This window comes from Myotis brandtii, unplaced genomic scaffold (genome assembly GCF_000412655.1).
Source record: "Myotis brandtii unplaced genomic scaffold, ASM41265v1 scaffold889, whole genome shotgun sequence".
Classification (NCBI taxonomy): Eukaryota; Metazoa; Chordata; class Mammalia; order Chiroptera; family Vespertilionidae; genus Myotis; species Myotis brandtii.
The window spans coordinates 490197-506527 of record NW_005371640.1 but is presented as its reverse complement, the minus strand read 5'-3'; the positions used below and the strand labels follow the sequence as shown (position 1 = coordinate 506527).

General features: G+C 41.7%; 1 protein-coding gene across 3 annotated transcripts in view; it reads right to left on the bottom strand.

Annotated features, from left to right (window-relative positions):
• Nucleotides 1–3796: 3796 nt before the first annotated feature.
• Nucleotides 3797–16331, bottom strand: part of BRCC3 (BRCA1/BRCA2-containing complex, subunit 3) — a 32678-nt gene continuing 20143 nt past the window's right edge. For all 3 annotated transcript variants that reach the window (XM_005885018.2, XM_014532383.1, XM_005885019.2), the window contains 5 exons: nt 14302–14357; nt 11727–11858; nt 10842–10885; nt 7723–7892; nt 3797–5185 (listed from right to left, as the gene is read on the bottom strand). In XM_005885018.2, coding sequence (XP_005885080.1) covers nt 7741–7892; nt 10842–10885; nt 11727–11858; nt 14302–14357 — 384 coding nt within the window. In that variant the 3' untranslated portion in view covers nt 3797–5185; nt 7723–7740. The remainder of the gene's footprint in view (nt 5186–7722; nt 7893–10841; nt 10886–11726; nt 11859–14301; nt 14358–16331) is intronic.

The following is a 16331-nucleotide window of genomic DNA, read 5'->3' as shown; positions in this document are numbered from 1 at the left end:
AATTTATTTTTTACAATATACAAAATAAATCTATTACCAGATTATAGATACAAAATAGCCATTTACATGCAATAAACATTAATATTTCAAGAAAAAAGATTTTAAATATAATATTACCCAAACTGTACTAACGTAGTATAATATCACAAAAGTTGTAGGAAATATTAAAATCTGCAAATAGCCCTGACTGGTTTGGCTCAGTGGATGGAGCGTCGGCCTGTGGACTAGGGGGTCCCAGGTTCGATTCTGGTCAGGGGCATGTGCCTTGGTTGCGGGCACATCCCCAGCCGAGGGCGTGCAGGAGGCAGCTAATCGATGTTTCTCTCTCATTGATGTTTCTGGCTCTCTATGCCTCTCCCTTCTTCTCTGTAAAATATCAACAAAATATATATTTTTTTAAAAATCTGCAAATAACAGGTTTATTTCTATTATATTCTAAATTTTTTTTTTCCTATGGCTCTATTTTTGTTCATCAGTTTATGTTGTTCATTATATTCCACAAATGAGTGAGATCATGTGATATTTATCTTTCTCTGACGTAGAGGCAGCCTTGTGGTCTGACCCCAGAGCAGTCATCAGGGTGTGGGTAGGGCCCTTGCACAGTGTCTCCTGAAGACCTGTAGCCATTTCCAGGAGAGGATCAGGACTAGAACTTGAGACTCCTCAAAGGAACCAAGGTTGCCAGTATCTTCTCTTTTCCCTTTTAAAAATGCCCTAAGCTCACACACAGCCACAGCCTTCAACAATTTTGACCTCAAGTTCCAAACTTGAGACTGAAATACACCTTTTCCATGTAAAACTGTTCATAAACCTGCCTTGGAAAATGTAAAGCTTAATGAAATATAGGTTCTTAGCTGTTTTGCTGAATAGAGTACCTTACTGTTTCTGAGTTTACATTTGCTTTGTAACAGGAGTGTAGATGATTCATATTTGTTCACTATGTATGCATGTTGGCAAGTCTAGCCCTTAATACCATTGTGGGTCACAAAGAGTTTTGATTCAAATATGCATCATTACCCAGAGTAGAGTTAGGCAAAAAATCTTTAATGAGTTAAATTGATGATAAGGAAGTTTATATAAACAGGAATTAATACTTTAAAGCAAGAATTATCGTACTTGGGCCCCGGCTGGTGTGGCTTAGTTGGTTGAGCATCACCCCATGCACCAAGAGGTTGCTGGTTCAATTCCACGTCAGGGCTCATGCCCAGGTTGCAAGTGTGATCCCCACTGGGGGGCATGCAGGAGGCAGCTGATCGATGTTTCTTCTCTCTCTGTCTCCCGTCCTCTCTCTCTAAAATCAATAAAAAAAATTTTTTTAAATCCTCACCTGAGGATATTTTTCCATTGATTTTTCAGTGAGAGTGGAAGAGAGAGGGAAAGACAGAGAGATATATCAATGTGAGCAAAACACACCAATTGGTTGCCTCCTGCATGGGCCCGGGCCGGGGAGGAGCCTGCAACCGAGGTACATGCCCTTGACTGGAATCAAACCCAGGACCGTTCGGTCTGCAGGCTAACGCTCTATCCACTGAGCCAAACAGGCTAGGGCAAAAAAAATATTTGAAATAATAATTTTCTGAGTACAAGTCTTTTATCTCATTGATTAAATATATTCCTAGGTATCCTATTTTATTTTTTTGAAGCTATTGTGAATATATTGTCTTCTTAGTTTCCCTGATAGTTCATTATTGGTGTATAAAAATGCAACCAATTTCTGGATATTTATTTTGTATCCTGCTACTTTACTGAATTTATTTATCAATTCTAGTAGTTTTTGGTGGAAACTTTAGGATTCGCTATATACAGTATCATTATCATTTGCAAATAATGAGTTTTCCTTCTTCCTTTCCAATTTGGATGCCTTTTATTTCTTCTTCTTTCTGATAGCTGTGGACTTTCAGTTCTCTGTTGATAAGAGTGGTGAAAGTGAAAATCTCTGTCTTGTTCTGATCTTCTGGGAAATGCTTTTAGTTTTCCCCATTGAGTATGATAACTGTAGGATTGTAATATATGGCCTTTATTATGTTGAGATGCGTTCCCGCTGTTCCCAATTTGCTGAGCGTTTTTATCTTAATGGGTGCTGGATTTTATCAAATGCTTTTTCTGCACCAATTAATATGATCTGATAATAGGATTTTTATCACTCATTCGTTTACGTGATGTGTAATGTTAATTGATTTGGGGCGTATTGTACCAAACGTGCACCCCAGGAAAAAATTGCATCTGATCATAGTGTATGATCCTTTTTAATGCATTGCTAGATTCAGTATACTCCATTATTTTGTTGAGGATTTTAACATCTATGGTTACCAGGTAGGGCCAAGTGGTGTTCACCAGATTGATACAGATTCAAACTCTGTGCCAGTACTGGGTCTGAGACCACTCAGCAAAAGACCTGGGGTACACTAAGGCCAGCAACTACTCACCAGGTACACGCAGACCTTTTTGATGGGACAGGGTCTCAGGGAGTCAGCTAGGTGAAGCCAGCAGAGTTCATCAGACCCCAACAGACCAAAATTTGGCCATGTGAAGGTAGGGCTCTGCAGAGACATGGTGGTTTCAGTCAGGCATGTGAGGGAAAGATAACCCTTGCCCTAGAGCAGTGGTTCTCAACCTTCTGGCCCTTTAAATACAGTTCCTCATGTTGTGACCCAACCATAAAATTATTTTCGTTGCTACTTCATAACTGTAATGTTGCTACTGTTATGAATCGTAATGTAAATATCTGATATGCAGGATGGTCTTAGGTGACCCCTGTGAAAGGGTCGTTTGACCGCCAAAGGGGTCGCGACCCACAGGTTGAGAACCGCTGCCCTAGAGCCACACAACTTTCTCTCCTAGATTCTGCCTGGACCTACTCAAAAGCCTGAGCTCAGCAGGCAGGGACACCAGGAATCAGGAGGGTGGGGCTAGTGGATCTCCTATGGTGAGGGGGCGGGATGCAGGGCAGACTCCTGTGAAGTGGGGGAATGGCCCGTGCCCCAGAGCCACACAAATCAGTCTCTCCTGGATTCTGCCCGGACCACCCTACCTGGTAAAAGAAATAGACTTACAAGTCCAGGAAGTGCAGAGGGTCCCAAACAAGAGGAACCCAAAGAGGCCAACACCAAAACACATCATAATTAAAATGCCAAGGGTTAAACACAAAGAGAATCTTAAAAGCAATAAGAGAAAAGCAGTTAGTACCCTACAAGGGAACACCCATATGACTATCAGCTGATTTCTCACCAGAAACTTTGCAGGCCAGAAGGGAGTGGCAAGAAATATTCTAAGTGATGAATAGCAAGGAACTACAACCAAGATTACTCTACCCAGCAAAGGTATCATTTAGAATTGAAGGTCAGATAAAGAGCTTCTCAGACAAGAAAAAGCTAAAGGAGTTCATCACTACCAAACCAGTATTACATGAAATGTTGAAGGGTATTCTTTAAGAAGAGGAAGAAGAAAAAGATAAAAAATATGAATAATAAAATAGCAATGAATATCTAGCTATTGACAACTGAATCTAAAAATAAAAATAAACAAACAAGGAATCTAATGAACAAAATAAACTGATGAATAAAATAGAACCAGAGGCATGGAAACATGGAACAGGCTGACAAATCTCAGAGGGAAGCAGGGGGTGGGTAGGAAGAGATTAACCAAAAAACATATGCATATATGCATTACCTATGGACACAAAGAATAGGGAGAGGTGGGGCAGGAACCAGGTGGAGGGGGATAATGGGGAGGAAAAAGGAGGACATCTGTAATGTTCTCAACAATAAAGATTAAAAACAAAAACCAAACCAACATATTGAAAATGGTATAATACTCTTTATTAGACTGCAGACTGTACCCAGTTTCACATGATACAATGGTACAGATTGCAGAACTTATTCAGATTTTACATGCATTCATTTGTGGGTGTGTGTAGTTTTAGCACATATTTGAATTCATTTAATCAACACCATAATCATGACATAGAATTGTTCCATCACCACAAAGGAACTGCTTGTGTTATCCCTTAATAGTCACACATATCCCATACCCCTCCAGTCCCTATTCCTGGTCACCATTAATCTGTTCTTTGTTTCTATAATTTTGTCATTTCAAAATGTTATATAAATCAATCATACCTATGTGACCTTTTGAGACTTTTTTAATTCATCATGATACCCTTGAGGTCCATTCAAGTTGTGTGTGTCAATAGTCTATTCCTTTACATTGAATAGTAGTATTCCATAGTATGGATGGTTGGTTTAACCACTCAATTGGAGGACATCTGGGTTGCTTCCAGTTTTGAGCTATTACAAAGAAAGAGGCTAAGAAGATTTGTGTATAAGTTTTCTTGCCAACATAGTTTTTCATATCTCTGTAATAAATGTACATGAGTTCAACTGCTGGGTCATATGGTACACGTATGTTTAACTTTATTAAAATTTCATTTTTCATTTCTATCAGCCATGGATGAGAAATCCAGTTTATATGTTCAACAGCATGATATTTTCAATATCTTTTCTTTTAAGCATTCTGACAAATGTGTAGAAATACATCATTGTGATTTTAATTTGCATTCTCTGATGACTAATTAAGTTCAACATCTTTCCATGTGCTTACTTGCTATCCATTTATCCTCTTTAGTGAAATTCATTTAGCCTATTCACATCTTTTGCAATTGGATTGTTTGTTTTTACTGTTATATGTTCTAGATTGATCAGATATATGGTTTGCAAATAAGTCTCAATTTCTTCCTCTTAAATTTTTTCTGAAGCAAAAGTTTTTCATTTTGATGAAGTCCAATATATCAATTTCTCCTTTTAGGATTGTGCTTTGAGGGTGGAGGCTGAGAACTTGTTGCCTAGTCCAAGATCCTGAAGATTTTTCCATGATTTTATTTCTAAATTTTTTACATATAAGTTCATGATATAGTTATGTTGATTTTTGTATAAGGTTTGCATTTTATGTCAAAGTTGATTTTTTGCCTTTGGGTGTCCAATTACTCCAGCATCATTTGTTAAAAAGAATATCCTTCCTTTACTGAATTGCTTTCATAACTTTTTCAAAATCCGTTGGGCATATACCTTACCATCTGATTACTCTTGCTTTATAGTAAGTCTTCAATCAAGTAATGTGAGTCTTCCAACTTTTTCTTCAAAATTGATTTAGCTTAATTAATTTTACACTTGGATATTTTCATTTTTTCCTATAGGGAGACAAAAAGAGAGAGAAGAACTGTGGCTGTGATAAACTAGGGAAAATATAGCGTTTATACTGCATATGCCCTAGTGTAGTGGTTTTTAAACTTCAGCATGCCTTAGAATCAGCTGGGGAGTTCATGACAATTTCTGGGCCCCACCCCTAGAAATGAAGTTTGACCTCCAAGTAATTCTGGTGCAGGTGGTTGTGGACTATACTTTGAAACATGAAAAACAATAACCTAAGAAGAAATAAGAAACAAAAACAAAAAACAACACTTTGTTGTTGTTGGGATTAGGGCTCTTTTTGTTTACTTTCTTTCTACCTCCTCCAGTTCCCCCTTTTATTTCCAGTATGCAATAGGCTTGGCTCTTTTCTGAAGACCACATTTGTGGTTACATAAGAATAATGTACCAGAACATTTTAAAAAAATATATTTTATTGATTTCAGAGAGGAAGGGAGAGGGAGAGACAGAAACAACAATGATGAGAGAGAATCATTGATCAGCTGCCTCCTGCACACCCCACACTGGGGATGGAGCCCTCAACCCAGGCATGTGCCCTTGGCCAGAATCGAACCCAGGACCCTTCAGTCCACAGGCTGATGCTGTACCCACTGAGCCAAACAGGTTAGGGCGCAACAGAACATTTTAAAGTATCGTTTTTGTTATTTCCTAAATCCTAAATATTTCTGGAAAAACACATATATATTATAACTAGAGGCCCAGTGCAATTCATGCACCGGTGGGGTCCCTCGGCTTGGCCTGCGTCCCTTGCAATCCCAGGACCTCTCGGAGGATGTCGGAGAGCTTTGACCTGATCCCCACAGGCCAGGCCAAGGAACCCCACTGGTGCACGAATTTGTGCACCGGGCCTCTAGTCTATAATAATAAAAGCGTAATATGCATATCGACCGAACAACCGAACAGCAGAACGACTGTCAGGATGAACTTCTGGACGACCACGCTATGACATGCACTGGCGCCAGACCAGCCAAGGTGAGTGCAAAGCAATTAGTCGGGGGGGCCCGCCATTGCCCCATGATAGCCCCGCAGAGGGAGGACCAGGCCACCTTCTGTGGGGTGATCGATGGGGGGGCTCCACGATCGATCTCCCCAAAGAGGGAGGCCCAGGCCACCGGCCGGCGGGGAGATCAGTTGGGGAGGGGGGCCCTGCGATTGCCCCAAAGGGCCTCCCTTTGCTGGGCGATTGATCTGGGGGCCCTGCAATGGATCACCCCAAAGAAGGAGGCCCAGGCTACCTGGCCCTCTGTGCAGAGATGGATCGCAGAGCCCCGGCCAGGTGGGCGGGGCCTCCCTCTGCCGGGCAATCAATCTGGGGGCCCTGTGATCGATCGCCAGATTCATCAGTCTGTTCCATGTTCCCATGCCTGCGGTTTCTGCTCCTGCGTTGAGCGTCTGCCCCCTGATGGTCAGTGTGTGTCATAGCTACCAGCCAGTTGGCCAGTCGCTTAGGCTTTTATATATAGATAGATGGAAATTCCTAGGTAAATAGAATCTGCTTGATACAATTTTACTTCAAATATGCTAAAACTCATCTATTGGGTTAGAAAGACACCAATGTAGATTCCACTTTGATAGGTATCTCAGAATACATATTTCAATTAAATCCTGCACTAAGAAAAAAAAAGAATACATATTTCAGAGATCAAGAAGGAAGACATAATCCTTGTGTACTTGTTTACTTGTGCAACATCATAACTACAAAACTGAAACATTAAATACTATTCTTCCTTCAACTTGTTCTAGGGAGTGAGTGTATCTGAAAATGAAAATAAATATTTCCAAGTTAAACAAGGAGAAAATAAGCATTTAAAATATATCCCTCAGACATGTTAATACAGGTTGTCCTTGCCAATACACCTGCTACAGCCTTTTTTTAAAAAATATATTTTATTGATTTTTTACAGAGAAGAAGGGAGAGGGATAGAGAGCCAGAAACATCGATGAGAGAGATCGATCAGCTGCCTCCTGCATGCCCACCAGTGGGGATGTGCCCGCCACCAAGGTACATGCTCTTGACCGGAATCGAACGGGACCCCTGAGTCCGCAGGCCGACGCTCTATCCACTGAGCCAAACCGGTTCGGCGGCATCTCATTTTTTACACTAAACTATTCAAATACATACTCTGTGTAGTTCAGTCTTTACAAGTGTTCAATTATCAAGGGCATGTACCTTGGTTGCGGGCACATCCCCAGTGGGGGGCGTGCAGGAGGCAGCTGATCGATCTCTCTCATCGATGTTTCTAACTCTCTATCCCTCTCCCTTCTTCTCTGTAAAAAATCAATAAAATATATTTTTTAAAAAAAACCCTTTCATAGTCTCCTTAAGTCATCTTGTAATGCTCTTTGTAGGCCAGTTACAGGGAGAGGGTTCATTAAGCCCCAATGAAACTTTTAGGAAGATGTCCTGTGTTTATTCCATGCATAAAACTCGTCCACTGTGATATAAAAAGAGCTGCTCCCTGTTTGCCTATACATGAGGTGTGTGAATTTTCAGACCATTGAAAAAAAAGTTTCTTACTTCATTTTGTCTCCCACTTTATTCTAGAGAAGAAAGTTCTTGGATAAGCTCTTCCTTTTCTTGTTCCAACTCCTGCAAATGATGTTGGTTTTGCTCCAGTCTGTCCTCCAACCACTGTAGGAGAGGTCCGCTGACTGCTGACATCTGACTGCACAGGTTCTTGGTAAACACTTCAATAGGAAAAACACAGATGAGTAACATGCCACCCCCAGCAGCCCACCCCCCAACTGTGAACACAGAAAGAAGGGGTTGGAGGAGGAAGCAGAAAAAGTACAATAAGTAGGACTGGCAGACAATTTTGTACGGCCATCCAGAGGAAAGGCAGAACAGCTGAGCCAAGGTTACCTATTCTGAGGCATTCCTGAACATCCCTGGATGCATGGGCCAGAGGGAAGCCTAGCTAAGCAGAGAGCGGAAAATGACCAGCTCTTTATTCCCTTAGATAGAAATGATGGGACCAATACAGTAAGCCAGTGGTCGGCAAACTGCGGCTCGCGAGCCACATGCGGCTCTTTGGCCCCTGGAGTGTGGCTCTTCCACAAAATACCCACTTCTGCGCATGGGCCACGAAGTTTCAATCGCACTGTACGTGCGCGCCCACACGTGGATTTTGTGGAAGAGCCACACTCAAGGGGCCAAAGAGCCGCATGTGGCTCGCGAGCAGCAGTTTGCCGACCACTGCACTAAGCCATCTCTCTCTTTTCCTCTCAAAGTAATTACCTGTAACACTTAAAAGCCTCCCCTTCTTCCTCACTGGTGACTTTGTCAGCCACTGGGGAAGACTGCACAGAATGGCCTGCGACTCAGGACTAGAGAGGAAATGTGGGTGGGTAGCTGTGTAGGTTGGGGAAAGGTAATTTTGTACATTGTATTGAGTTTGCTGTTTCTTGGCCTTGTATAGGGATTCCTTCTATATTTATTGGCATGAAACAATTTCCTTCCTCGTGCCCTCCCTTTCGTCTGTCTTTCTGTCTGTGTTTCTATCCAACTCTTTTGATTCCCACCCACCATCATAGGCTGGTAGTGGTATGCTAGAACCAACTTAGACCAGCTCATGAGAGCCAACTGTTGACATTTCAAAAAGTTTGTTACCTGATTGAAGCCATATTAGTTATTTGAAATCAGCCATGAAGAGCTATTATACCATGGAAACTGGCAAACACACCAAATCAGGGACCTCCGCCTTCCTGAGAATTGGTTATTAAACATGTACCAGCACACCACTGAGGGGGGGGGGGTCTCTCATAAAACTTGTCCCTGTCTTTCCTCCAGTCTTACTTTAGGTAGCACTTCTATTATCTGAGGGTCTAAGGCAGCAGTTCTCAACCTGTGGGTTGCCAACTTCTGGGTCGCAACCCCTTTGGGGGTCGAACGACCCTTTCACAGGGGTCACCTAAGACCATCGGAAAACACATATATAATTACATATTGTTTTTGTGATTAATCACTATGCTTTAATTATGTTCAATTTGTAACAATGAAAATACATCCTGCATATCAGATATTTACATTACGATTCATAACAGTAGCAAAATTACAGTTATGAAGTAGCAACAAAAATAATTTTATGGTTGGGGGTCACCACAACATGAGGAACTGTATTAAAGGGTCGCAGCATTAAGAAGGTTGAGAACCACTGCACTATAACCTCTGAGCCTCAGTTTCTTCGTCTGTAAAGTGGGAGGGGGTAGAGTAACAGTGTCTATCTGTGCCCAGTGCCTGAAACACCTGACTGATAGGAGGAGCTCAACAAATAGTCACCTGGAAGGTGACCTGGAGTGAATACAGACTTAGACCAAGATTTTCTTGAACATTGTAAACTTAATTCATTTTAATCTCTGCATGCCCCGTGACCCTAGCACAGGACCGGCACAGGACTGGTGCGGGAGAGCACTTGCTGGGAGAGTTGGAAGCAGCCATGGATGGGCAAGTGGGCACAAAGATGTGTGCACGGGTGGGTGGATGGACAGGCATGTAGCTGGATCAATGATGGATGGAGAAGTCGGACATCTGGGTGTATAAATGTGTGCTAAGTGGGGGGAGTGGAGGGATGGTGGGTGGGTGGGGTGAGGGTAGAAGAAATAAATACGGGACACGCCCTCATTGTGATCTGTCTGCTGGAGGGCTTCAAGATGGAGTGAACCCAGAAAGCACGTATCAGCAGGCCAAGGCCCACGTGAGGCAGCAGCTCTGCCTTTACGAGTGTGTTCTCCAGGCTAACCCACACGGGGATGGTGTGGCCAGGACACAGGTGACCTGCACCACTGTGTGCAGTAATGACATGTGGAGGCGGCTTCGACTTTATCACTCCGAGCAGGAGGGAGGCCTGGACTAGGGCCTCACACCTTAGAACAGCACCTGGTGGGGGCAGGCGATTCGTCCGTACCTTGGAATTCTGTGTGGCCATTAAAAATGGAACGGCTCTTTATGTCTTGAGTGGAATAAACTCTGATATATCATTAAGAGGGGGGGAAAAATCAAGGTTCAGCTAGTGTGTGTACAGTGCTTTCGTTTTCTGGTTTTTAAGGGGTGGCAGGGAGAAGACACGTAGATATTTGCTTCTCCAAGATGAGCGCCCCCCCCACCCCCCGCCGCCAGGAGACTGGTGACTGGTCCTCCCAGATCCGCCCTGCTCTGTGCATGACAGGGGGCGGCGCCCCAACTCCCCAATCGGTCCTGCTCTGAGCCTGACCAGGGGCTGCACTTAGGGATTGGGCCTGCCCTCTGCCACCCGGGAGCAGGCCTAAGCCAGCAGGTCGTTATCTCCCGAGGGGTCCCAGACTGCGAGAGGGCACAGGCCGGGCTGGGGGACCCCCCTTCCCCCTCCCCCCCAGTGGACAAATTTTTGTGCACCGGGCCTCTAGTAATATTATGGTTGAGGGTCACCACAACATGAGGAACTGTATTAAAGGGTCGCGGCATTAGGAAGGTTGAGAACCACTGGTCTAAGGCATTTGATAGAAAAGGTGAGAGCAGGATTAATGATTGGCAAAGCTTTTGGGAAAGGAAACGTGAGGATAACTTGTACCAATCACTTCAGTCACTTCAACTAAATTTGCTTCTGTCAGCTGAGTATTCCAGAGATGGATCACTGCCTATAAACAAGAAAAAAATCTTACCTGAGCCATTATGGATCTTGGTTACTGAGTCCAGATGTGTAAGACTAAAGGGATAAAATAGTTTAGATTAGCAACAAAGCAGCAGTGGAGGGAAAACAAAATGGTCACGGACTCTATAACAAAATGATACACTGTGCCAGATCTCTGCAATCTGGACTAGATGAATATGTATAATTTAAATTCACATTATGGTTAAATTTTGCATGATTTTTGAAACATGACTTTATTCAGAACTTTAATATAATTCAAAGAGATATTTTTTTAAATCCTCACCAGATGATATTTTTCATTGATTTTTAGACAGAGTGGAAGGGAGGGAGAATGGAGAAAGAGAGAGAGAGCGCAAGAGAGAAAGAGAGACAGAGAGAAACATCGATGTGAGAGAGACACATCAATTTATTGCCTTCTGCTCAAGCCCCAACTGGGGTCAGGGGTTGATCCTGCAACCAAGGCGTGTGCCCTTGACTGGGAATAAAACCTGTGACCCTTTGGTCCACAGGCTGATATTCTAACCACTGAGCAACTGGCCAGGGCTCAAAGAGATAATTTTGAAATTACTGTCTCTCATTGAAGCCTTCACATAGTATACATTTATTGGGCAAGACCCAGTGCTTGGCATCAGGGCTAAGATATTGCAGTTTATTATTTTTGTACAACCCAAAAAGTGTCTTTGCGCTTGGAAGATCCAAAGTGCTGCAAGAGATAAACAAATGTTAATGAGATTGTTATCAGACAGTGTGAGAAACTTTATGATTGGAGACTGCTATGAAGCATGCTCCACAGAGAGGTAAAAGGAAAGAGTTGAGCTGCTAAGATGAAAGGAGAGAAGAGGACAATAGGGACTGGCCCTTAGAAGTGGAGAAGAGAAGTGAGGAAGCTTTCTACCTGTGGATCCTCCTATATGCATCCTGCTCCTCTTGGCACAGGATCTTGGGCAGCTCAACTGCTGATTCAAGGCACACTTTTCCAATGCTCACATGAGGTACAATATGAATTGGGATTTCAATTCTCTCATACCTGCAAGACAATCAATTCAAGTCAGTTTTTGTTTGTCTGTTTCAAGCTTTTTGAGGTATAATTGACAAATAGGAATCCTATATAATAAAAGGGTAATATGCAAATCGACTGAACAGCAGAACGATTGGTCGCTATGACGTGCACTGACCACCAGGGGGCAGATGCTCGATGCAGGAGCTGCCCCCTGGTGGTCAGTGCACTCCCACATGGGGACCACCACTCAGCCAGAAGCCCAGAAGCCAGGCTCATGGCTGGTGAGTGCCTCCACGGCATTCGGACATCCCGAGGGCTCCTGGACTGCAACAGGGCGCAGGCTGGTTGAGGGACACCCCCCCCAGTGCATGAATCTTGTGCACTGAGCCTCTAGTTATATATATTTAAGGTTTACAAATTGATATTTTGATATATATACACTGTGAAATGATTACCATGCTCAAGCTAATCAACATATTCATCACCTCACAGTTATCGTTTTTGTCATGAGAACACTAAGATTTACTTTATTAGCAAATTTCAAGTATATAATATAGTAGTTTTAACTATAGTTATCCTGTTGTACATTAGATCTCTAGAATTCATCCTGAAATTTTATATCCTTTTACCAACACTTCCTCATATTCTCCTCCACCACCCCACCCCTAACAACCACCATTCTATGCTTCTATGAGTTTGACTATTTTAGATTCCACATGTAAGTGAGAGCATGTAAGATTTGCCTTTCTGTGTCTGGCTTATTTCATTTAACATAATGCTCTCCAGGTCCATCCATGTTGCTGAAAATGGTATATATTCATACATATACACACATCACCTTTTCTTTATCGTTTTTTTCCACTGACAGACATATGTTTCTTCCAATTTGTTGCTATTTCAAACAATGCTACAATGCTTTAATAATAACTTAACAATTATTATAAGAAAAAATTTAAAACATTCTTTGCTTCTGTTTCCCAGTTAGATAATCAGCCTGACTTTCATCTTTGCATCCTCAGTGCCTACCCTGATGCTTGGCATATAGCAGATATTAAATTAAGATTTTTTTCTAATTTAGGTTTAATTGAATTTAAATGAGGAAGCTAACCAATGCAAACATTTGAATGAGATACCGTAATTCTAAAGTTAAGTTTATGGCACAGCAAAGACAATAGTCTATACAAATCTATAGTACTCCACATACTTGGTCTTTGATTTACAATTCACCAGAAAAAGGAAAAGTAACAGTGCAATTCAGAAGAAATGCAAGAAATGCCAGACACACCCAGCCAGCGTGGCACAGGGTTGAGTGGAGACCTCTGAACCAGGACGTCACTGGTTTGATTCCCAGTCGGGGCATGTGCCCAGGCTGCGGGCTCAATCCCCAGTAAGGGGTATGCAGGAGGCGGCTGATCTCATCATGGATGTTTCTATCTCTCTCTCCCTCTCCCTTCCTCTCTGAATTCAATAAAAAAAATATTTTTTTTTTTAAAAAAGAAATGACAGACGGGACTGTGAGGGTGTAATTGCAATTAAAAGACTGCTTGTATGCCTGAACCGGTTTGGCTCAGTGGATAGAGCGTCGGCCTGCGGACTCAAGGGTCCCAGGTTCGATTCCGGTCAAGGGCATGTACCTTGGTTGCGGGCACATCCCCAGTGGGGGGTGTGCAGGAGGCAGCTGATCGATGTTTCTAACTCTCTATCCCTCTCACCTTTCTCTCTGTAAAAAAAATCAATAAAATATATTAAAAAAAAAAAAAGACTGCTTGTATGACCCTAGCTTTCTAGGTTCCCCAATACCCAAGATGCTAAAGAGATTCTAACTCCTCACAGAGATGTTAGTGGAAATAAGTAGACTATAGAATTCTTAGTCTTACCAGTGAGAGAAATAAAATGAAACAAAACAGCCCTAACCGTTTTTGGCTTGCTGGATAGAGTGTGAGCCCATGGATTAAAGGGTCCCAGGTTCGATTCTGGTCAACGGTGTACCTCGGTTGCAGGCTCAATCCCCGGCCCTGATCAGGAGGCATGCGGGAGGCAACCAATCAATGTGCCTCTCTCACATCGAGGTTTCTCTCTCTGTGTCTCTCCCCGTCCCTTCCACTCCCAAAAAATCAAAAAATCAATGGAAAAAATATCCTCAGGTGAGGATTAACAACAAAAAGAAACAAAACAATCACCCTAGCCAGTTTGGCTCAGTGGATAGAGCGTCAGCCTGCGGACTGAAGGGTCCCGGGTTCGATTCCGGCCAAGGGCACATACCTGGGTTGCGGGCTCAATCCCCAGTAGGGGGCGTGCAGGAGGCAGCCAATCAATGATTCTCTCTCATCATTGATGTTTCTATCTCTCTCTCCCTCTTCCTTCCTCTCTGAAATCAATAAAGAAATATATTTAAAAAGAAACAAAACAATCAATGTCCTGGACTAGAAATTAGCCCATCAATACATATGTACATCTCTGCCATACTTACTCTGAGCTCTTTTGGGCCTGAATGGATTGAAAGCAAGTGTAGAGTACCCGGCCAGTCTACAAAAGAAAATAAATAAATAAAAAAGAAAGATAGGTCACACAGAGAAGGATTAATTTTGAAAAAGGTATAGCAATGTTGTGGACTCTAACCTCAAGTTCAAAGAGCACTCTGAAAGTGGAAGGTTAAAAGAGATCACAGAGATGGAATATGCCATAAATCAGCTCCTGTAAGTATCATGTAACTAACTCAACACACAGTGGCCACAATCACATGGATGGACCTGGAGAGCATCATGCTAAGTGAAATAAGTCAGTTGGAGAAAGATAAATACCACATGATCTCACTCATTTGTGGAATATAATGAACAACATAAACTGATGAACAAAAATAGAGCCAGAGGGAAAAAATAATATTTTAGAGTATAATAGAAGTAATCCTGTTATTTGCAGATTTTTAATATTTCCTACAACTTTTTTGATATCATACTATGTTAGTACAGTTTTGGTAATATTATTATACTTAAAATCCGTTTTTTCTTGAAATATTAATGTTTATTGCATGTAATATTATTATATTTAAGATAGTTTTTCTCGAGTAATTGGTGTTTACTGTATGTAACATTATTATATTTAAAATCATTTTTGTGAGATATTGTTTATTGTATGTATTATTAAGATTGTTGTAACATTATTATATTTAAAATTTATTGCATGTAACATTATTACTTGTATGTATTATATTTAAGATTGTTTTTCTTAAAATATTAATGTTTATTGCATGTAACATTATTATATCTAAAATTATTTTTCTTGAAGTAAAAAAAAACAAAACAAAATACACAGTGGCCACAATCAAACATCTGCTCATATGATAGTAGAGAACTGCTTACAAACATGAGAACCGAGAAGCTAAGAACCAGAATATTCAGACTGCTCTGTTGGAAACCAACACACTTATTCAATAGCCATTTATAATGACAACAAACAAATTTATGATGACAAAACCAAAAGCATTTCAAATAAAGTATAAAGTTCAAAATACTGAACTTCACTTTGTGGAAACGTGATTTTATGGCCCAGCCAACATGGCTTAGTGTTTGATTGTTGACCTATGAACCAGGAGATCATGGTTTGATTCCAGTCAGGTCACATGCCTGGGTTGTGGGCTCGATCCGGTGGGGGCTGTGCAGGAGACAGCCGATCAATGATTCTCTCTCATCATTAACGTTTCTATCTCTCTCTCCCTTCTTCTCTGAAATCAATAAAAATATTTTTTCAAGGTGATTTTATGAAGAATATTCATTGTTAACATAGATTCTGAGAATATAACTGATGAGCTAATGATAGGACTCACTTGATATTGTTGGCAAAATTCATACCAACAATGTTAAAAAGTAATTTTCTTTTTGTTTGAATGGACACCTAGCAAAATCTCTTAACATGAACATAAAATTCAAACAGAAGCACTCTAAATAGAGAGTGGCAAGACTAGCCATTGATCAGATTGCTTAACATCTCTGAGCTTCAGTGTACTCATCCATAAAATATGGATAATAATGGATCCTCATTGGCTTGTTATCAGGGTTAGAGCATATTTATGTAAAACACCTAATAAGTATGTGCCATACAATAAGATAAATGGTAGCACTTGTTACTATTATTAGCCATCAAAATATATTCAGAATCTGGCCACTTCACATTGCCTCCATTCCTACCACTATGGTCAAACCTCCATCATTTCTTGCTAGATTACTATAATATCTTCCTAACTTCTTTCATGGATCCATGGATTCCATAGCTCCCCCCCTCATCCCACCCTAATCCTTATGCAAACCTTATGCAAATTATTAACACAGTAACCAAAAATTTCCCATCATCGTAATAAAAGGCTAATATGCAAATAGTCATCATGCCATCACGCAAATCAGCAGGGACCTGAGGCTGTGTGGCACCGGGCTGGGGTGGGGACCTGAGGCTGTGCCCCCTGCCTAGCGGGGCTTGACGGGGGACCCGAAGCCACACCCCTGCCCT